Consider the following 23,026-nt stretch of genomic DNA (forward strand, 5'->3'; position numbering starts at 1 on the left):
ACAATTTAAAATCTACACTACCCAAAGATGCTTCCACATAAGTTTTAGCTTTTCTGGCCCAGTGGTTCTTTAGAAGAAGATTTTTAAATATTTTTCCTATATATTTCTGTGTAAAACTTGGATTCCCTATTGTGGCCCCGCCCTACCCCTGGGGATCATGATTTTAACAATTTAAAATCTACACTACCAAAGGATGCTTCCACTTAAGTTTCAGCTTTCCTGGCCCAGTGGTTCTTTAGAAGATTTTTTAATGACCTCACCCTATTTTTGTCTTTTCTTGATTATCTCCCTTTGTAACAAGACTTTGCCCTTCATCCTAACAATTTAAACTCCCCTTCATCCAAGAATGCTTTGTACGAAGTTTGGTTAAAATTGGCCCATTGGTTCTTGAGATGAAGTCGAAAATGTGAAAAGATTACAGACGGACGGACGGACGACGGACAAAATGTGATCAGAAAAGCTCACTTGAGCCTTCGGCTAGGTGAGCTAAAAAACTTTAACGTTGTCCATAACTTTTGAACGGTATGGGCTAGGGCTTTCATACTTCACGTATGTAATCCTTGTGAGGAGACCTTTCATTGGATACAAACAACTTTTACCCTTTGACCTTGGATTGTGACCTTCTTTTTAAAACCTTTAACCTTGGCCATAACATTTTAACGGTTCGGGCAAGGGTTTACATACTTCACATAATTATGTAATACTTGTGGCAAGACCTTTCATTAGATATAAAGAACTTTGACTCTTTGACCTTGACCTTTGAGTTTGTCCTACTTTTTAAAAACTTTAACATTGGCCATAACTTTTGTATGGTTCGGGCAAGGACTTTCATACTTCACGTATGTAATACTTGTGGCGAGACCTTTATTAAGAAACTACTAATATATATTTAATTTGCATTTAAGAAAAGTTGAATCTTCGCTATTTTGCCATATGGGTTTATCAGGTTTCCTTATAACATTTGATTGAGAAGAGATAGGGCTTTCATATCTGAAATGTGCATTACCTATGACAAGATTTGACACAATATGTCACAACAAATGACATCCCACCAAAAAGACACCGAAAGCGGGGGACCACAATTCTTTGAATTTGCTTGTTATCTCTTTGTTCGTAGCTGTCTGTTGCAGAATCAGAAAAAACGCAATACGAAATACAAATATAAAAAATATTCATGTATTCAAGAACACAACAGAAAAAAAAAAATAATCAAATACATACGATAACAATTCGTCAATCTTGACATGTATACACTATGGATTTGTCTCATTGAACAAAGCTTTGGAGGCCTCTATCACCTCCTTCATAGTTCGTTCTGTGTGACTTTTAATAGTTTTCAGATGACTGTTCATCTTTCTCAGTTTATGAATGTTCTCATTACACCTCTTCATGGCTTCCGGTCCCTCCGTTCCCGCCAAATCGGCTTTCGTCACTTCCTTTCGCATATTATCTTCGTCATCCAGAAGAATTTTGGCGGAATTTTCTACTTCTGGTGCTCTTTCCAAAATTTTCTGAATATTTTTGTTGAATGAGTTAAATAGTTGTAAGCAGTCGAGGACTTGTTGGGGATTCGTTGTGCTGTTACGCATAACATCTTGGTTCTCGTACACAATCACAACGCTGTATTTCCGTCTTTCTACCGTTAATTTACAATTCCCTGCAAAAACAATCTTTTTATTAATTTCTTTTTTAATTTAATTAACTTTTGGTTTGTTAATTGGCAAAACCTTGTAAGCAATTACAAAGTTGCTCTGTTCTCTATAGATATTAACCAAAAAGGAATGTCGGTGAAACGTAATATTTGCCTTTAACCTTTGTATCGTATTTAGTAAATTCAAGTTTAGTTTTTCACATTCATGCAACTATTTTTACTTCCCTCTACAATGTACTCAAACAAAAACATCATGTCCGTCTGTTTGTCAGTGATTAATTTTCATTAGCTACTAGATGGGGATTGACTTCATTCTCTATTTTATGTTTATTTTGTTAGGTTTACGTATTTTAGAAGCAGCAAACAATAATTATCGGTCAATTCCTGGGTAAAATACAGCGATGATACAATACCACAGCGTCACGTACATGTCTGAAAGTCACCATTCTAATATTGATGTTTCCGCCCAATTTAAAAGTTCATTAAATAAAAAGTATGAGGAAGAAATAGGTGATTTGTTATCTAATAATTTGATAAGTTAACTAATAATTTGATAGGTTAACTAATAAGGTGAAAGGTTAACTAATAAGGTGATAGGTTGACTAATAAGGTGATAGGTTAACTGAAAAAGTGATAATTAACTGATAATATAATACCGGTAACGTGATAGGTTAACTAATAAGGTTAACTGATAAGGTGATAGGTTAACTAATAAGGTTAACTACTAAGGTGATGGGTTAACTGATAACATAAATTGCAAATTTAAATTGAATTTCTTAAAAAGGTTTCTCGTTTTATCGTATTTTTAAATAAATTTGTCTCCATAAATTTGTACTGAGATCACAATTCAACCATGCCATCTTTTCTTTTTAATGAGAGATGATTTTTTACTCTTGTTAAAAGTCGTGGCAAATTAAAGGTACTTCGGACTTAAACGAGAACTTTTATTTGGTCAGATATACAGCCCTGCATAATTTTCCGGGAGTACTTTTTTGTACTTTTAATCTCTAAAATCAATATACTCGCCAAACCCACTGTTTAACGCTTTAACTTTCCATAAATTTGATACGGTCTTATCTCTTAATGTTTACGTTTATATTATAATTTGTGAAAACAAACACAGTATCAGAAATTAAAATCTTGTAATCTGATTTGCTTCGTGTTAAAAACTTAACGGGGAGAGGGTATTAGCATAAGAGTCGTGATATTTGTGAACGATAAAAAATGTACTGTTTTGTCTTAAAATTCATAAAACAATTTTTTTTAAAAATGTAAGAATAACAATTATTTATTTCCATTACTTTTTTTGGTACAAGCAATAAATAAAGCAGAGAACAGCTCGTTGAAATGCTATCTAGAAAACAATTATTATATATACAACATTTATACAGGTTGGTGCCATTTTTAGGGTATGCTTGCTGACCTTCCGGCGCAAGCACAAATCTTTGCCACCTTTAATATATAGCTTAGAAAAATAAGCTTTTCAGTGTATGATAAACATTTTAAAATGTGTAATGAATGAATTGATCAGAGATTGTTAAGAATCCGACTTGAATTCATATTTGGTACTTTCACTAAGGCGCTTTAAACAAATCCTGTTTCATATTCCCCCCTCCCAACTGAACTGCATACATTTTCTTGGAAAAATCATTTTTAATTTGTCATTGAAAATTGATAATTTAAAATCATACTTGCTATATTCACATATAAACAACCTACATTAGTCCTCATATCATAGAATGGATTAATGTGATTGGTTAGATATGAAAAAAAAACAATCAAGATTTGTAATTACCGAAAGACGTCACTACAATCAGCAACAAACAAATTGCCAGGCGCCCACGGTTGACTCAGGACCCCTGGCTGCGAGAATGATTTTTCAGTTGGTTTAAAGCTTTCAGAAAAAATGTAGATTTCACTGACTTGGAACGAACGTCAATATATATATTTTTTACATTATGTAAATTTATTCTTGGCTCCCTCTCAGCATTAGTACCAATGAGAGCCGTAGTCAGATTATATACTAACCAAATTCCTGTGTAAGTACAGTGTATAGCTACATATACACAATACAGGTATATGTCATCAGTCGTACTGTAGTCAGGTATACATACAGACAGTACAGGTATGTCATCAATCGTATTGTAGTCATATTGTACTGTGTCAGTAACTATATACACACAGTACAGATATGTCATCAGTCGTACTGTAGTCATATATTAAACTATGTTAATATCTACATACACACAGTACAGGTTTATGTCATCAGTCGTACTAAAGTCTGATTGTACTGGTATAGTATCTACATACACACAGTACAGGTGTGTCATCAGTCGTACTGTAGTCAAGTTTCTAGTGTACTGTGTTATTATCTACATTCACACAGTACAGGTATGTAATCAGTCGTACTGTAGTCAGGTTACTAGTGTGCTGTGTTATTATCTTCATACACACAGTACAGGTGTGTCATCAGTCGTACTGTAGTCAAGTTTCTAGTGTACTGTGTTATTATCTACATACACACAGTACAGGTATGTAATCAGTCGTACTGTAGTCAGGTTACTAGTGTTCTGTGTTATTATTTCATACACACAATACAGGTGTGTCATCAGTCGTACTGTTGTCAGGTTACTGATGTACTGTTATTATCTTTATACACACAGTACAGGTGTGTAATCAGTCGTACTCAAGTCAAATTTCACCAGTCACATCGCTGTATATTAAGTATCTACTTTAACTATGTACATACACAGGGGCGGATCCAGCAATTTTTAAAACTCTTGTAGGGGGGGGAGAGAATTATTTATTTTTAGTAAATTGAAATATCAAAATTTCCTCTAACCCCCCCCCCATACACACTCTCAAGCAATAATTCACACACACAACACACGTATTGAAATATCTTATTTTGTGGTAAATAATATCTTTGTTCAATCCTTTTTTTTTTTGAAAAGGTACCCCAAGTCAGAATAAAAAACAAACTCATTTCAAAACATAATGAAGCCTTACAAAATTAATGGATCTGCAGCATTTCCGAATTAGAGTAAAAAGAATTATCTTTTAGAATTTGAAAAAAAAATTGGGGGGGGGGGGGGGGGGTAAGATTCATGCAGGGTGGGGTTTTAAAAAAGAGTTTTATGTTAGTTCCTTCAAAAGATATGATTAAAAAGGGTACATATATATAGCCAACACAGCCAAAGATCGCGGGAATATCATATCAAATTCAACTTCGCATGTTACATATCACATATATAAGATACAGTGTATATAAAAATAAGTAGAATATTTTCTACCACTCGCTAATAAAAAGTAATAATGAAGGTGAATGGAGGAAACTAAATATGTGGGAGTCTATTCAATGCATAAGTTAGACGTATAAATATTTTTTCTCAGATAACGTTGTTTCTCTCTCTCTCTCTCTCTCTTTCTTTCTCCACTTGGCAAAAAATAAATTGGGGGGGTTCCAACCCCCGGAACCCCCCCCCCCCCCTCTGGATCCGCCAATGATACACACACCATAGTTATGTCATCTTTGTGTGTTTTTAAAAAAAAAAAAAAAGCTGAACACGACTAATAAATAGGCATACGCCATTTTCGATAATACTATCTAAGATATCAGCACCAGGGTATACTCTTCGCATTCATTACACCTGACTGCTTGATTGTCACACCTGACTGCTTGATTGTCACACCTGACTTCTTTATTGTCACACCTGACTGCTTAATTGTCAAGGATTTCGGCTTGAAATGGCGACCCGTGTTCGTGGTGGTTAACTTGCATTACATTTATTTACATTATTGGTGTTAATCGTATTTATGTCTCTTCCTTTTTGGTTTTGTATACTGCACTGACCTGTGCAACTGTTGTCTGTTTCTTTGGTATCTTTCTTTCCTTCATTAGAAGAAGTACAGAGTTATTTTTTTATCGCTACAGAGTGCTGTATAGCGAACGTCCGTCTACATCACTGATTACAATGAACAGTGACCAAGTGATCGGCTCTAAGTATAGGGGTCCTCAGATATAGCGAAAGTCCAGTCGAATATGGCGGACACATTCTCAAGTAAAGGGTTTTTAATACGATCTGCTTCACTTGTGGGACGGAGCAGATCAAATACCCTTGACTTGGGAAGATGATTCCTTTTACGAATCGTGTTCAGCTATAATTACAATGCTTCTTTTCGTAAGACGTAAGATTCCAAGCTTTCTTTCGTTCTTTCCTAAGATTTTCTTTCATTGACCGTCTTCGTGGATGCTGATTGGTTGAAAATAAAGTTTAAGGTTTATCAAACCATATGAGCAAGACAGATTTGAGAAACCGTCGTGCAATCGAATTGCAGTAGGCGGTACTTATAACTTCTCTGACGATTTAATACATTTATACTCTAGTGTACCATGCTGCATGGTTTGAGCGAATACAACTGAAACTGATACCCATTACCAAAAAATCTAATTAGAGGTTTTCAACTCTCAATAGCCCCAATTATGTAGTTTTTGATGTTCACCTCCTATATAGAAAGAGTTTTTATAGATCCCTGATGTTTATGACTGTAGAGTTTCTCTTTGAATAAATAGAACACAAATATTAAAATCTATTGACAACATTTCGTGCCTCTTTAATTTATCTCCGCCTATCAAACAGCCAGCTTTGACAAGGTTGGCCAATAAGTAAGGACATTGTTCAGAAAGCAAGAATAAACACCTCAATGAAATACACTACTGTAGTCAGATTATGCTTATTACACCTTTGTGTAAGTATCTACTTACACACACTGCAGGTATGTCATTAGTCGCATTGTAGTCAGATTATACTTACCACACCTCTGAGTTAGTATCTGCATACACCTTGAAAGTACAGGTATGCCATCTGTTTCAACAGTAAAATGTGATTTGAAGTTGTTTAAGCTTTCTCTCATATTCTGAAACTGCTGGAATATTTCATCAAATACTTTTCCCTGATCCTGTGATAATATAAAATAAATCAAAATAACTTCGAATCTGAATAACTGTCATTGGATGAGAAGCATCTAAGTGAGCTTATCAAATTATCAAATAAAAAAGTTCTGTATTAATATCCATAGAAGCTTGTTTATATCATCATGCATCCAAGAATTAAATACACAAACCTGAAAAGTCTTATTTAGCGAAGGAATCGTAATGTTCTTCATATCAGCTGTTGCCAACAAATCGATGGAAGTTACTAATTAATTAAACAAAAGATTATTCATTAGAATAAAATATCTTGTTATAAAATGTTTGATATGATACATAAATACAGATAAATGCATAACGTCACTTACAAAAGTCCTTCTCTGGGGGCGGATCCTGTGCTTTGTACTTCCTGGCAGATGGCGCTGTTTGCGTTGAAGGACTAGTATACGGAGATCCGCCCCCTTTATTATCCTTAATCAACGGGGTCTTCGGATTGGTTTCTTCATTCTGAAAAAATAAATAAAGATAAGAAACGTGTACCATTTATTTAGAGTCTCAAAGTTCTGTGACTTATTTAAAAGAAAACTAGAGGTACTGTGAGCAATGAGCTCACTAAATGATACCCCCCGCCTCCCATAATGTCCATGTGTTGCCATATATTGTTTTACGGTAATGTGTAAAGAGGATTAACTCGTCCTTTCAAATGTTATCCAGAAGCTTCTATACATATGACGTCATAGGTAAAGATATAATGGCCATGTCCATGTTTTTGCTATGGGAAACCTAAAATACGTGTGGAATAAAAAAGTAAAATAGGAGGTGCACAATGGCAATATATAATAAAGATTCTGTGAAAGTTTCATTAAATTTCACTCAGTAGTATAAGAGGAGTTGCGGATAAGAGATAAAGCGTAACAGACGGACGGACGTACAGACAGACGGACGGATGGACGGACGGAAATCCCGATTACTATATACCCCCACTTTTCAAGCGGGGGGTATAATAATGGATCACAGATCGGGAACATTTGGCTTCAGTTTTGTCCGCGAACATCTTGGATTATTCGCCTAAACTTTAACGATTTTTGAATTATAAAAATGTTAAATAACATATATCATATGGCTTCGCGGGTGACTATAACTGAATATTTGCCCCTCGGTGACAGGAAAGCCCTGGAGTGTTATGTAATCCTCTGCCTTCGGCATCAGGTAACATAACACTCCAGGGCTTCCCTTCACCTAGGGACCAATATTCTGGTATGTCAGCCTCAAAGCTATATGATATATGTTTATTATCACCTATATGTCTCCCAGTTGATTTGAAAAGAAAGAGCATATTCTACGTTCGAACAATTTCTGAAACGACACAAACTTCTGACAAGTAAGTTGAGGAAATGTTTAAAATCAATATTTCGCAAATTCTATACGGTCGATATAAAGACCCTGTCAGCACATACAGTATATATACAGTAATATCAAGTCGAATTTTGATTGACGTTTTCAAAGAATTATAAGTTAAATACAATATATTTTCATATTTCATTGTCTACGGATTTTTCCGTTTATCTGATCATGACAAGAAGCACGTGGTGGAATGTTCACTCCTACATGGCACCTGATCCCACCTCTGATGTTTTAAGGGTCCGTGCTTGCTTTGCTCCTGATTTGTATTGCTTTAATTGATTTTGGTTATTGGACCTGATTATTGATCGTAATCTTCATATCTCATAAATGAAATAGGTTGGGATAATAAATTCCTACTCATGCTATTCTGAAAAAAAGTACCGCTTCATACGTCATATTATTATACCTCTACTGTAATTACTCTATATAAAATTAATACCATAAAACTGTCTATTTCCCCGAGAAGAGACTATTTCCCTCATCTGAAGACCACTCCCTGGAAGATCAGAGCTACTCCCTGGGACTACCCCCTCATGAATATTTATTAGTAATTCTAACCAATCAAAGTGTTCAGTGGGCGGAGCGTTCAAGGAATCTCGAGTCTGTGACGTTATGTTTAATATTAGCAAATGTAACTTTGACGTCAAAACATTGCGACAAGTGATGTAAAAATCATACTTGAATTCTAGCAAAATGAAGACAACGATAATTCTTCGAAATGTCAGTAAAAATACTTTTTAAAGATAATTTAATTGTTTTAGGACACGATGCATTACTTATCATACAATCTGTTAAACCACATGCATTTGTAATGCCTCTACAGTGTTTTTTTTTTAAATGTCGGAATATCTGGTAAAAAAAAATTTTAATCGCCTATGATTGTTTCGGTATAATAAAACAGTTATGGAATGGGTACAAGGGAAATAGCAAATTTATGGTTCCCCGAGGGAGGAAATATTTTCCTGCCGAGGGGTACCATAAATTTGCTATTTCCCTCGTACCCATTCCATAACTGTATACTATTTTCATATGAATTTTATGTCTTAATTCATCATGAAATCATTGTGAAACAATGTTGAGGTTTTTTTAAAAAATAAAAAAGAAGGCCAAAACTATTATAGGGTCGTTTCTTCGTAAGCCAAGTATTAAAACCTTGGTAAGCCGACAAATAGAAGGAGAAACAGGAAGAAAACATGGTGCTGTCCGATCCTTACAAAAAGAAATTCATGTAGAAGAATTTAACTCGTCATCTCAAACAGTCACGCAAGGACGGCGTACATGTACATAGTTACGACTGTATTTTAATGGAGATGAAATACATGCGTAAAATATTCCTCATTTTAAAGGAATTGAAGACTAGGCATAATTTCTCAATATTATTAATGTTCTGTTTAATATCAGGTTGATTACTTTTAGCTTATAGCCTTCTAAGTGTATGTGAAAGATACATCTTTACTCTTGACTTTCGAGTGTTCTTGTATCCTATTCCGGGAACAAACCCTGCTAATAATGTATCGACCAATTGTATACTTACTGTCAAAGTCACAAAACCTTTATGTCTATTTTCCCCTTCGTCAGGCGGAAATTAAAATTTTTCACAAAGGAGTTGGGGGGGGGGGTCCAAATCAACTCGGACTTAGAATTTTTTTTCAAGCCACAAACAAAAAAGAAAATTAACTTCAAAATTGAAAAAAATGAGGATAAACATTAAACAAGGGGACAGGTTAGAAGAGCTGGTACACTTTCCTACAAGTTTGTTTTCTTTATCGCATGTACATTACACTTCTTCTGATTTTACAGGGTTTAGTATTTCCAAAGGAGGTGAAAGGTCATTTTATCGTTACATTTTTCTTAAAACATTTAATAACAGTCCAGGGGTTTCGGACCCCCATCCCCGAGATCCGCGCATGCTCTATCCATATACCTGTATTGCCGACTGATTGTTTACACATTAAGAGTGTAGAAAGCTTATCCTTAATTTCAACATTTATGTCAAAATGTATGTACATGGTACATGCAAATAACGAAAGTGTGTTGTTATGTGTGTGACACTGTACATACCTCACTAGAAAAGCAACATCCCATCGTGTAACATGTAAATGGACTGTACAGCTGAAAGAGAAAGTTGTCACATGACGGCGGTCTCTCATGACCTATTTATAGGTTCAATGTCAACAAACACTGCCTTTACGGAACTACGCTGGGGATACCAGGTATTTAAAAATATAAATAATGGCAACAGGGGCGACGTACATTCTGTTAATAAGTCGGGTGCGTGCGCGTTATTTTTTTTTTTTAAATATTGATTATTAATAAGCATACTTGGTGAGAACTTTTTTTTTCTTTTTACTGTTTAAGCGCTTTAAAATTTCCTTCCGAAAATGTCATAATGATAATAGCGCGTTTCTAAAGATAATTCTTGAAATAAGAATACTTTTTAGCCGGGCTTATTGCTCAAAGAACAATTGCCGGCTTATGTCATCCTGTTCAAGACAGAATGTCAACCCCATAGTCGCCATTTTAAAGTTACGTGTAAAAATATAGTTCTTACTCTCAACCGCTTCTGAGATAATACAAACGCTAAATAAAGCAACATAAATAAAACGAAGTTTTATCTAAATAAATAAACATTAGTAGTAATGACTTTGAAAACTTCAGCCTTAAGTCAGATTAATTTTGATTCTGACAAAATCAGACCGTGGTATTTGGATCGAAAACTTACTGTCAGTGTCTTATAATTTATATTGCTAGTTTTAAAATAATTTTTTTCAGAATTTTTAATCTGATATTCTTGTTATTTATCTGTTAATACAATATAAACGTATGATTCATGTAAGAAATTCATTTTACTCTGTAAATGAGCCCGGCTCTCTGTACTTCTGAGTACTTTGATTATATCAAGGCTGTGGTGTTTTACCTTACAAATAAAGTGTACAACAGTGACGTAGCATCGTTTTTGACAAGATTGGGGGGGATGTTACAACTTACCTGAAGAAAAAAATTGAAAAAGAAGGGATGTCCAAAGTTCCAAACTCGAAAATCCTATAGGAGGGATGTTAGGTAGGTTCCAACTTCTTTAACTACCAATTTTTTAACCCTTAAATTACTAGGGATGTGTGATTTTATCGGTATACCGGTATATCGCGATTTTTTGTTGCGTGATACGTATCGTGATACGGATACCTAAATACCGGTTTTTAGGTACATATTATAAAGTCCAGAAATTATTCATTTATTTGTTCAATCTTTTAAATTACAATTACAGAAAGTATAAAAATTGTGTAAAGTGAAAAGAACGAGATCTTACCGTCCAAACATAATTGATTTTATATACATAAAAATTTCAAGAACATAAAATTTTGTTTTTATAGCATATTTTTTTACAAAAATAATGACTTTTCATACAAAATCAATGTAAAAACTGCTTTTAAAAATATCATATTATCATGATATCCTGGGAAAAAATCGTGATTTATCGCAATACGAAATTTTTGGCGATACCTATCCCTATAAATTACCCTTATATGACAATACTGCAACCAAAAGTGTGGGGGGGCTGACTTTGCCTGTAAAATAACTTTAGATACACTGGAGCCACCAAAAACTGCACTCGTCACCGCCCCTCGTCCAAATAAATCAGGATACACCGTATCAGATTTACAGTAACTTTTACTTGTATATTATTTTGTAAGAAAAGTTTGTATGTATGTCACTCTCGAGAATTTCTCACTCATATGGAGACGCCTCCACTTTCCGGCGGAGAGTTGCAATTTTTGACCGGCACTGAGGGCCATTGAGCGGTGAGGGATCTTTTTCGTGCTATCACCTTCTGCGACACTGGAATAAACCTATCATCCCGCGTATATAGGATCAACTTTTTACTACACGATTTCGAGCCATGTGGCGACTAATTTATACGTTTAGAAAGAGTGCAATAGGGTTAGAAAGTACGAGAGGGTTATAGCCCGCGTGGTAAGAGGTCTGCTCTAAAGTCGCGAAGTAAGGAGTCCCGCTACGTATTTACGTCGGGGATTCGATACCCACCGTGGGACGTGGAGACAAGTGATTTGGACGAGACTGTATAAACCGAGGTCCCGTGTCGCAGTACGAGGGCCGTTCAAAAATTACGTGGACTGTGCTATTATTTACTCTTACAGACGTCATATAGTTATAAAATTTCACAGAAATATGTATCTTAAAGATTCCAATAAATTTGTGGCAAAATTTCAAAATTTTAAAAAAATTTATAAAATTATCGGCATGTTGATATCGTTGATAGAAACGGCGCACGACAAAAAAACTTAAGCAAAAGCATGCAGATTCAAAACTTTAACTCATTGATTTTCTAAAATTCGCGATATTTTTCAACAATTTTCTCAAATGTACCTTTAAATTGTTCTATTATTATGTATTTAGATTTCGGAAATATTTGAAGTACATAACAGAAATAATATATTTTCTCATGCAATGCCCGTGAAAACGACTGTGAAAATGACGTTTCCTTAATTGACTGCGCACCACACTTTCGTTAAAATATGTATAATGACGAATATCGGCAACATAGATCGCAAAATTTGCAATAATACATGTTAAACTTTCAAGTCTTAACATTTGGACAATTTTAGACAGGAAAACAACTTTAAAAAGGCTGTACTAAGTCCAACTTGCCCTTCATTGATAAAATTATTTTGTTTCTGCAATAATGGTTTTCACAATATTACACTATATTAATTAAGTAGTTTTTTTTTAAAATATATGCAAAAAAAGAATTTTTCTTGTTTAATATTTTTTCCAAGTATGGTTTTTTATCAAGTGATACTTTCTATAAGTTAATCAATAAAAAATTTATAAACTGTAAAAGTTTTAAATTTATACCTCAATAGTTTTGGAGCTATTTAAAAATAATTTTTTGTGAAATTTTACCTTATGTCGTCAAAACCTTAAAGTGCATCAGGTGGTAAGAACATCCCATCTAGGTGCTGGCAAATTCAGTATAAAATTAACAAAATTAAAAGCCTAAAAATTAGCTCTGAAACACATGTGGTACAAAGTGAATCCAATGAAGGTTATATTTTTTAAAAGATCAATATATCAACAGGATTACCATGTAAGTTTTAATGTTAAACTTTAAACAACAATGGTGAAATTTTGAAAAAAACTTAAATGTCAGCACGCCATGAAAAAAAATATGTAACGAAAATAGATAAGGCCTAAAAATGACCGTTTTCGGAGCAAACCTTGAGAATGAAATCCCCGAGTTAAAATTTGGGATGGGCTTGTCACGCGATATACCCACCACTTTTTTTATATATATATATAAAACCTCGTCTCTGCAACTTCTTTTGATCTAAACAACTAAAAAGCGAGATCCTCAGCAATAGAGAGAGAGAGAGAGATATTAAAGTTTTTAAGTCATTATTGCTTTGCGATGTGTAGAACCCTCTGAAATATTGTAAAAAAAAAATAAACAAAATTAATAAACGAAACGCAATAAACATTCAAGCAAACAAAAAATGGCTTTGGGAAACTAGCGCAATGTTGAAAACCAAACTATGTCTCTAATTGGATGGAAGGCGGTTTAAAAATCACACTATTCTGTGTTTGCGTGTAAGGGAAGCAGGTCAATGTTTATAATTTGCATATGTAATTACAAATATTAAATAACGCTGGAAGTTTGGGTTGTTATCTAAGGCAACCATTTTTTGATTTATAAAAATCTACAAAAATGTGGTAGAAAACAGCCCAGTAACAAATGGCGCACAAAAACAAAAAAAACAAAAAAAAAAAAAAAAAATTAAAAAAAAAAACATTCTTCAAATATATAAGTATTTAATCCCAAAAGGGGGAGATACCCCCCACCCCCCCCTTTCACATCCTTCTGGCGACAAAATAAATATGCTTATTAATTTTGAAAATAGTAAACTTGAATATTTCTTTGACTTTGAGAAGAAAAGATCGAAAACCTTTTATTTTGAAAAAAATCCGTTGAGAATTCAAGTTGGACATTATCAGAGAAGTTATTAATGTTGTGTATAACTAAATAAGCACGTGCATCATGTGTTAACTCTCACCATTTTCCAAAAAGATATTAAGGAATTTTAAGATAAAATAAATGAAGTGTTGTTAGCAAAAAAAATTTAAATAAACAAATTTATGAACTAAATTGTATATTGTTTAACTATGTTTAGAGAATAACCAGGTGTAACAAATACAAATGTACTTCTTTTTAAATAAATATTAAACGAAATATTGCAATATTAAGCTACATGTAACTTTGAAATCTAAGAAATTTTTCTGAATTACACAATTTAGTGTGCATTGATACATTTGTGTAAAGAAATAGTCAATTTGAAAGTGCGGGGGGAGGAGGCTAAATTTGAGTAAGAAGAAAGAAAAATTCAAATCTGAAAAAAAAATTGACAAGAAACAGGATGTCCATTGTCCAGAACTAAGTAGTTCAAACCCGTAAAATCCTAGTGGGACATTTCCAGAATTTTTTTTTTTAAAAGGCTAACACATCTCTTCTTTTTTTTACTACACTGTAACGTGCCTGTTGAAAGCAGACTAACCCAATTTCAAATTGTTCAATGCCTATATTATGTCTATCTTTAAAAAAAAGGGGTAAGCTCGGGAGCCTAACCTCCCTCCCCGCGTTTCCCGACGCCTATGAATTAAATCACAGTTGTGAAAACCAAGTCATAAATATGTGTTTTTATACTGTTAGGAAATTTTGAACCGGTTTCGTGATCAAAATTCCACGACCCGGCTCAGTTTTCAACGGACTAGTGGTCTAAATTCAACATTTTGGTCTCACTATTCAACGTTGAAAAATGACCCTCGGGTCAATTTTGAATATGTCTGTATGTCAAAATTGGAACGTTACACCGGCGGAGAGTTGCAATTTTTGACGGCACTCAGGGCCATTGAGCAGTGAGGGATCTTTTTCGTGCTATCACCTACTGCGACACTGGACCCTAGTGGGAGTCGATCCCGCGACGTAAGGATCAACTCCTTACTACGCGACTCTTACCACCGAGCCACGTGGCGACTAATTTATATGTTTAGAAAAAGTACAATAGGGTTAGAAAGTACGAGAGGTTTATTGCCCGCGTGGTAAGAGGGTCTGCTCTAAAGTCGCGAAGTAAGGAGTCCCGCTACGTATTTACGTCGGGGATTCGATACCCACTGTGGAACGTGGAGACAAGTCCTTTGGACCAGACTGTATAAACCGAGGTCCCGTGTCGCAGTAGGTGCTGGCACAAATAATATCCCTCACTGCTCAATGGCCCTCAGTGCCAAGTATAGGACAAAATGTGTAGCTCTCCACCGACATGTGGTACGGTACTGTAGCTTCTCCATATGAAATATTGTTTAACGCGCAATCAATCTATCAACAGGATTACCCATATGACAAGTTTTAATCGTTAAAGCGTAAATACGCAACAATGGGTAATTTTGAAAAAAAAAGAAATACAGCACGCCATGAAAAAAAAATGTAACGAAAATAGATAAGGGAAGGTCACACGGCGTTCCGAAAGGACCCTGAGTTCGTAAATCCCCGAGTTCCCAAAATTTCCGAGTGGGCTTGTCACGCGATATACCCGGAGTACAGTTGTATATATATATATAAGACCTCGAGTCTCGATAGAGTCAGTTACTGATACATTTACTGATAGTGTTAGTGTAGAAGTCCGCTATAGTTAAGGAGATAGACAGCAATAGAAGAGAGCCAGTGAAAGGATATTGGTAAGTCTGTTCATAAGTCATTATTGCTTTGCGATGTGTAGAACAGTTTTCACCTAGTATGTAACAGTCTACGTGAGCGTTGCATAAACAGGCATTCTGTGTTAATCTATGAGTAACCTGTAGCTTCTGGTAGAAGCGACGTGCCGGCGCTTTGGTTGTTTCTTTTGGCGCTTCTTGAAGTCGCTCCAGGCATTGGCGTCGGAAGCAAATTGAAAATGGGGGGGGGGGGGCTAAATTAACCTACGAAGCAACGTTAAATGTCTATACTAAGTATTTATTTGGAAACAAAGTGGGGGAGGGGCTCCCCTACCCCCCCCCCCCCCCCCGGGTTCCGAAGCCTATGTGGCGGTTCCGAAGCCTATGTGGCGGTTCCGAAGCCTATGTGGCGACCAACGTGGGGCTTGATTTGGTTGCTTGATTGAATTTTAAAAAATAGTAAACTTCATATATTTCTTATGCTTTGATGAAGAAATAGCAAGGTTAGAATCCGAAATTACACGTTTAGGAAGGAAGACGCTTGAGAATTCTGAAATATCCTCTGGACAATCATGATCAGAGAACGTCTACTCCAGCTAGTATAAGAACTACAACTGCAGCCCGTAGAAGCCACTCTGGAATAATGACCCAAAGTCCTACAGAAGATGTTAACCAAGCTTTGGCTAGAATCCAGAGTGGAGTTCTTCGTGAGACACCAAGAATTGACAATTTAGAACAAGAGCCCATTTTAAGAAGCGATACTTGTATCGATGCCTGAGAGGACCAACCAGGTGTAACAGTCAGATTACGGCGCTTTCTTATAAATACTAAGACTAACGAACTAAAACCAAAGGAAGAGAATACTGTAAAGAAGCCATCTAATTATATTAAACCAGCCACGTATGACGGGCTTGGGTCATGGCTTGATTATAAATCACACTTTGAGGCGTGCTCTTAATTGAATGATTGGAGTGTTAAAGAAAAAGGTCTTTATTTAGCAGTCTCTTTGAGGGGACAAGCACAAGGAGTGCTTGAGAATTTGAGTAGAGATGATGGAAGGAACTACGATGAACTGATTAAGGCGCTTGAAGATCGTTTTGCCCCTGCAAACCAGACAGAACTATACAGATGGCGACTGAGACATTTCCAGACAGTCAATCCGGAGGCTAACACATCTCGCCTATCCTACGGCACCAAACGATGTTCAAACACTATCTAAGGAACGGTTTATCGATGCTTTAGTTGATGCAGACGTGCGCCTTAGAATCAAACAAGCTAGACCCCAGAGTTTAATGACGCTACAAGGTCAGCTGTTGAATGGGAAGCCTTCGTCAGAGCTGATTCTAGAAGATCTGAATACAAGTCGCTTTTGTGTGTAGCTTCAGGTACATATTACGATAGTACTGAGTTAAAGTCCCAGAAAATTCCGATGAGCTGACCAAAACTCCTAAAGATTTGCAGAGTTCTGTTATGGAACATAAGACAGAAATGAGTGAAATACAGAGTAAGCCACCTAGCTCAATGAAAAGGGTAGATCGTAAAGACAAGAAGCGACGGCAACCCCCAAGAACAATAAAGTGCTACAATTGTCGTAAAGAAGGACACATAAGCAAACTTTGTCCAATTAACCGGTTAAATGAAACGACAAGGCAGTATGGTAAAGACTCTAAAGCACCGGGTCAAGGTTCTGGTTCTGTTAAGATTGTTAGAACACAACGTAAGCTGCAACCAATTGCTTACAATTGACCAAGTGAGGCTGGAATGTATCTCTCAACTAAAGTAGAAGATGTAGACACAAAATTGTTTATCTATACGGGAGCGACCGTTACCTTATTGCAAAGAGAGTCTTCGGTGAAATTCAAAAATCTCATCAAAATCTTGTTTGGGATAGGATGCACCAAGACATAATGTCTGCTGAAGGTAGACCTCTAAAACTTTTTGGCAAAGCTACCTTAAATTTGGCCATTGGCTCGAGTAACTTTGTGAGAACAGTGGTGGTCGCTGATATAACAGTGGATGGAATCCTAGGTCTGGATTTCATGCATGAACAAAATTGTACGTTGGACGTCTCCAAGAAAGTAATGTCAATAAATGGTGAACATTATTCTTTACTACTTCAAGGTATGCTAGGATGTTATCGGATGGTGGCTTCAGAATCGTTCATTCTACCACCAAGAAGTGAAAATGATTGCAAGCTGTGATGTATGCGTACCAGAGGGCAAGAACCTTCCAAGTGGATATGGTGTTGTAGAGCCAAGGAATTGTTTGAATGAGTTTGATAGATTCAAAGAAAGGTTTAGTTGACAGAACTCTGGTCAGCAATCATAATAAGGTTCCAATACGAGTTATGAATCTCTCGACCGATGCACAGACGAGTTACAAGGGAACTGATATGGATATCTTAGCCCAGTGGTAAAGATACCTGTTATTAGAAGGAGAAAATAAAGATAGCAGTTTTAAGAGACATTTGTCAAAAGAGCTGCAGGTCTAAGTGAAAACACTTGAGAGAAGAAGCAGACTTGTTAGTTGTTGGTGGACGCCCAAAAATATGCTTGAGAGAAGAAGCAGATAGGTTGGTGGACGATATGCTTGGGAGGAATGTAATTGAACCTTCGTATAGTCCGTGGACCTCGGGTATCGTACTGGTTAAGAAGAATAGACCAACTCGATTTTGTATAGATTATAGGCGATTAAATGCGATTACTTTGAAAGTTGCTTACCCTCTTCCGAGGATTGACGACATGTTAGATAGTCTAAGTGGTGCTTCGTGGTTCTCGACTTGGCTATGGGGTACTGGCAAGTGGAAGTGGAGGCCAGTGACAAAATAAAGACTGCTTTTGCCACCAGAAAAGGATTGTATAAATTTAAAGTGATGCCCTTCGACTTGTGCAATGCCAAAGCGACATTTGAAAGATTGATAGAGACAGTCCTTGTAGGGTTGAATTGGGAAATATGTTTCATTAACTTAGACGATATCATCTTCATTAGTAAGACATTTGAGGGCATGGTAGAAAACCTATGCAAAGTGTGTCGAACGATTGTCAAATGCAGGGTTAAAATTGAAGACCAAGAAGTGTTCCTTGTTTTGCAAAACTGTAGAATATCTCGGACACATAATTTCCGAGAAGGGTATGACTAATGATCCAAGAAAGATTGAAGCGATTAGGGATATAACAGTGCCAGCCAATGTGATTGAGCTACGTTCATTCCTGGGTATATGTAGCTACTACAGGAAGTTTGTGAAAGACTTTGCGAGTATAGCAAAACCCCTTCACAAAAAGACAGAGAAAAGCAAATCCTTCGTTTGGAGTGAGGATTGTCAGACAGCTTTCGAAATGTTAAAAGCTACACTGACAACTGCCCCCATCCTTGCCCATCCTGACTTTAGTAAGCCGTTCGTATTGGACACGAACACAAGTAACTTTGCAATGGGAGCAGTATTGTTGCAAGTGCATGATGGTAAAGAACGATTGATTGCCTATGCCAGTAAGTTATTTACAAAGTCCGAAAGGCAATACTGCGTGACGAGAAAAGAGTTGCTGGCGGCAGTATATTTGACTAAGTATTTTAAGCATTACCTCTACGGAAGTAAATTTGTTTTGCGCACGGACCATAGCTCGCTGAGATGGCTGAACAACTTTAAAATTCCACACGGTCATCTTGCTCGCTGGCTTGAGTTGCTGTTCACTTATGACATGCGCGGATCTAGAGGGGGTCGGGGGGGGGGGGGGGGGGTTCAGACCCCCCCCCCCCTGCAATTTACAAGGTTAAAAAATGTATATGCTAAAGCAAGAAAGAAGTTACCTTGGACCCCCTTTGGAAAACGCTGACCCCCCTGGTAAACGCGAATATGTGTGGTATGAAATGGGCATGAAAAGTGAACGGTTTGAGGCAATAGAAGTCATAGACTCCCCCCCCCCCCACACACACACACACACACACACACACACACACACACACACACACACACACACACACGAAATAGGTTTTTGAAGTTTGGGCGAGATAAGGTTTTTTTTTTTTTTTTTTGCTTGTCAAGAAATTCGTGGTATTTTTTTTTTTTTGACTGGGGTAGACCCCCCTCCCCCCCCCTGGAAAAAAATTTCTGGATCCGCGCCTGTATGACATAGAGATCCAACGTCGACCAGGCAAGCTACACCAAAACGCCGACGCGCTTAGTCGTCTTCCTTGTAAGCAATGTGGATTCAAAGTAGACTGGGATAAAGAAAACCCAAAGTAAGAACTGCAACAGTTGACCTCCCAGTTATTCAAGAAACTTACCTCCATAGGGTACAAAGTGAAGACAAAGAAATTGTATTGTGAGACATTGGATGGATAAGGAAAAGAAACCATCGTTTAGAGATGTGGCCAGTCAGTGCATTTCTACGTTCTCTATGGTCACAGCAAAGTTTACTAACCATTCAGGACTATTTACTATATTGGAGAACCATAGACCAAAAGACAAGGACGGAAAAGCTCCAGATAATAGTATTTATGTCTGAGAGAAGGCATGTTCTAAAGAAATACCACGACAAGCGTACTGCAGGTCATTTAGGCATAAACAAAACTATCGCAAAGATAAGAAGTCAGTTTTATTGGCCAGGCCTTAACAAAGATGTTCGTCGGTACATAAATGGATGTGACGTATGTGGCAAAAGAAAGCCGTCATTTACTAGCCAGAAAGCGCCAATGCAAATTGTTCAAAATGGATTCCCCATGGATAGATAAGTAACAGATATTATGGGGGAACTGCCATTAACAGAATCTGGAAACAGATACATACTGGTAGTTTCAGATTATTTTACTCGCTGGACTGAATGTTATCCGATACCAAATATGGAATCAAAAACTGTGGCAAAGATTCTAGCTGAACAGTTCATCACTAGATTCAAGGTACATGTACCTAAACAATGCACTCAGATCAAGGCTGTCAATACGAAAGTGATTTGTTCCATTCGGTTGGCGAGCTATTGCAGATAGAAAAGACACACCACACCTTACCATCCACAGTCAGATGGTATGGTGGAAAGGTTTAATCGAACCCTTGAAGCCATGTTAAGTTCCTGCCTGGACAAAAATCATACGGATTGGGACGAACACTTACTGAATGTCAGGATGGCGTATGGATCAGCAGAGCATGACACAACTGGTTTCTCTCCGAACTAACTTATGCTTGGTAGAGAAGCGACAACACTTCTAGAACTCAGATACGAAATGGAGGTACAATGGAAGCCGATGCCACAAAATAGATGGGCCTGGATGCTTCAAGAGAGACTGGAAGAAGCACACCGTACTCCCCCTATTGTGAGGGAAAATAATAAAGGGGAAATGATGCGTCAAAAACGCTACCATGACAAGAAGTTACGGTGGCAGAGATTCTCCCAAAGAGACCACGTTTACGTATTCTTTCCTCGCAGGCGTATGGGTACTTCGCCAAGGCTAACGAGCTTTCGGCAAGGACCTTTCGAAGTTCTAGAAAAATGTTCATAATTTACGCACAAAGTATCTTGTGGTAGTAAAGGGTCGCCACAGGTGATACATGTAGACAGAATGAGGTTGGTTAAACCTCAGATTCTGTCTGGTGAGGTAGAACTTAAGTGATTCTGGTGATGTCAGCTAGAATGAAAGTCTCGTCTCATGTTACGACAAGATGAGTCTGAAGAGTTAGGCATTGATAGAGAAGGTGTTAATGATCCAGTGATCGATCAGAAGCCCCAAAGATCTGGTAGAAACAGACGGACTCCTGTTTATTTATCAGATTATGTAGAAGATCTTTGCTAGACAGGTTATTTACGTTACTTTATTTTTTTTATATTAAAGATGACAAAGATTCGAAGACCATTTAAATGAACTTTATGTCTTTAACCCATTTTTTGTTTGTTGTAGATTACATTTATGCCTAATATAAGGTTCACCAAAGCTAAACAGCCTTACTGACCTTTTTGTGACAAAGCCATTGATTAGCCATGGCAGGACCACGTTATTTTATGCTCAGGACAGAGATTTAAATGTGTAAATTGTGGAGCCAGGTTAAAGAAAAACAGCTACCTTGTGAAACACTTCAAAAAACTGAACTTGTGAAAGTTCATAATGGTTCAGCAAATGTTCCATCCCCTGCTAAGAAGCAAAAGCCGAGAACGATTACAAAAGCAGCTGATATTGTAGTTGGTGAAGATAGTCCAGAAACGACTTCTGCTAGTGACCATATGGAGAAGGAGTCTAACCAGAGTGACTGGGAATTTCAGGATCCTGGAGAACTGTTAGTTGTGTTGGGTTCATGTAACCCTAGTGATGAAGAAGACTCTAAGGAAACTGAAGAAGTAGAGAAGGCACCTGAGGACCTAGAGATAGGAAGAATCATTCGGAAGTGAACTCAGCCGGTTCTCTATACAGATTCCCAGACGAAGAGATTCAAAGAGCAAAGAGATTCCGAGCCGGTGGTGCATGATTTGGAAAAGTCTACAAAGGTATCCACTGTGAACGTGACTACGCAGACCGAGTCAACACTTTATGTGTACTCCACAAAAACCATAACCACCAAGTGCGGGAATGGGGTTCAGATCAAAGTCAGTGAAAGAAGAGGAGCTAACACATGAGTTAAACGATTTGTAGAATCCAGAATTTTAAAGTAATTTGTTATTGATGGAATACATGTAAATACAGCTTACTTTGTCAAGGAAATTGACAGTTTTGGATTTATTGTAAATAAGAAAAATTGTCTATACTATGCCTCTTTGTTTTATTTTCCTATGCAAGCGAGGACGCTTGAATCTGAGGCGTGGGTAGTGTAATGGAAATAGATAATTTAGGGAAGCTGACATGGCGTCCCGAAAGGACCCTGAGTTCGTAAAACCCCGAGTTCCCAGGAATTCCGAGTCGGCTTGCCACGTGATATACCCAGTGTATGTATATAAGACTTCGAGTCTCGATAGAGACAGTTACTGATAGAGTGCCAGTGTAGAAGTCCGCTATAGTTAAGGAGATAGACAGCAGCAGTAGAAGAGAGCCAGTGAAAGGATATTGGTAAGTCATTATTGCTTTGTGATCGATGTGCAGAACAGTTTTCACCTATTATGTAACGGTCTACGTGAGCGTTGCAAAAGCAGGCATTCTGTATTAATCTAGGAGTAACCTGTCGCCTCTTTATAGAAGCGACGTGCTGGCGCTTTGGTTGTTTCTTTGGGCGCTTCTTGAAGTCGCTCCAGAGTTAGAAGCCCAATTGATTAGGAGAAGGTTTAACTATTTCGTTTATTTGCGTGCTAGGTAAGCACCCGATATCTGCATATCTTGCATATGTAAATAAGTTCTATTCAACAATC

The 23,026-nt window shown here is 36.9% G+C and overlaps 1 protein-coding gene across 1 annotated transcript; it reads right to left on the reverse strand.

The window, feature by feature from the left end:
• Window positions 1-1,205: 1,205 nt before the first annotated feature.
• LOC134253346 (uncharacterized) lies at window positions 1,206-10,197 on the reverse strand. Its single transcript, XM_062735879.1, has 5 exons — window positions 10,047-10,197; window positions 6,950-7,088; window positions 6,776-6,849; window positions 6,466-6,610; window positions 1,206-1,657 (listed from the first exon to the last, which is right to left on the reverse strand). Exons 1-5 carry the CDS (start codon window positions 10,068-10,070, stop codon window positions 1,254-1,256), a joined length of 786 nt encoding a protein of 261 aa, XP_062591863.1. The 5' UTR covers window positions 10,071-10,197; the 3' UTR covers window positions 1,206-1,253.
• Window positions 10,198-23,026: the final 12,829 nt, after the last annotated feature.

The sequence above is a fragment of the Saccostrea cucullata genome, unplaced genomic scaffold (assembly GCF_032062105.1).
Source record: "Saccostrea cucullata isolate Sc308-1 unplaced genomic scaffold, CSIRO_AGI_Scuc_v1 ctg176, whole genome shotgun sequence".
In the NCBI taxonomy this organism is placed as follows: domain Eukaryota; kingdom Metazoa; phylum Mollusca; class Bivalvia; order Ostreida; family Ostreidae; genus Saccostrea; species Saccostrea cuccullata.

Coding starts and splice junctions, on each gene's coding strand:
- LOC134253346 (XM_062735879.1), bottom strand. CDS start 10,070: ATGGGATGTTGCTTTTCTAGTGAG. Junction 6,850..6,949: donor GCCCCCAGAGAAGGACTTTT/GTAAGTGACGTT, acceptor TTAATTAATTAG/TAACTTCCATCGATTTGTTG. Junction 1,658..6,465: donor GATACTAACTCAGAGGTGTG/GTAAGTATAATC, acceptor TTGTTTTTGCAG/GGAATTGTAAATTAACGGTA.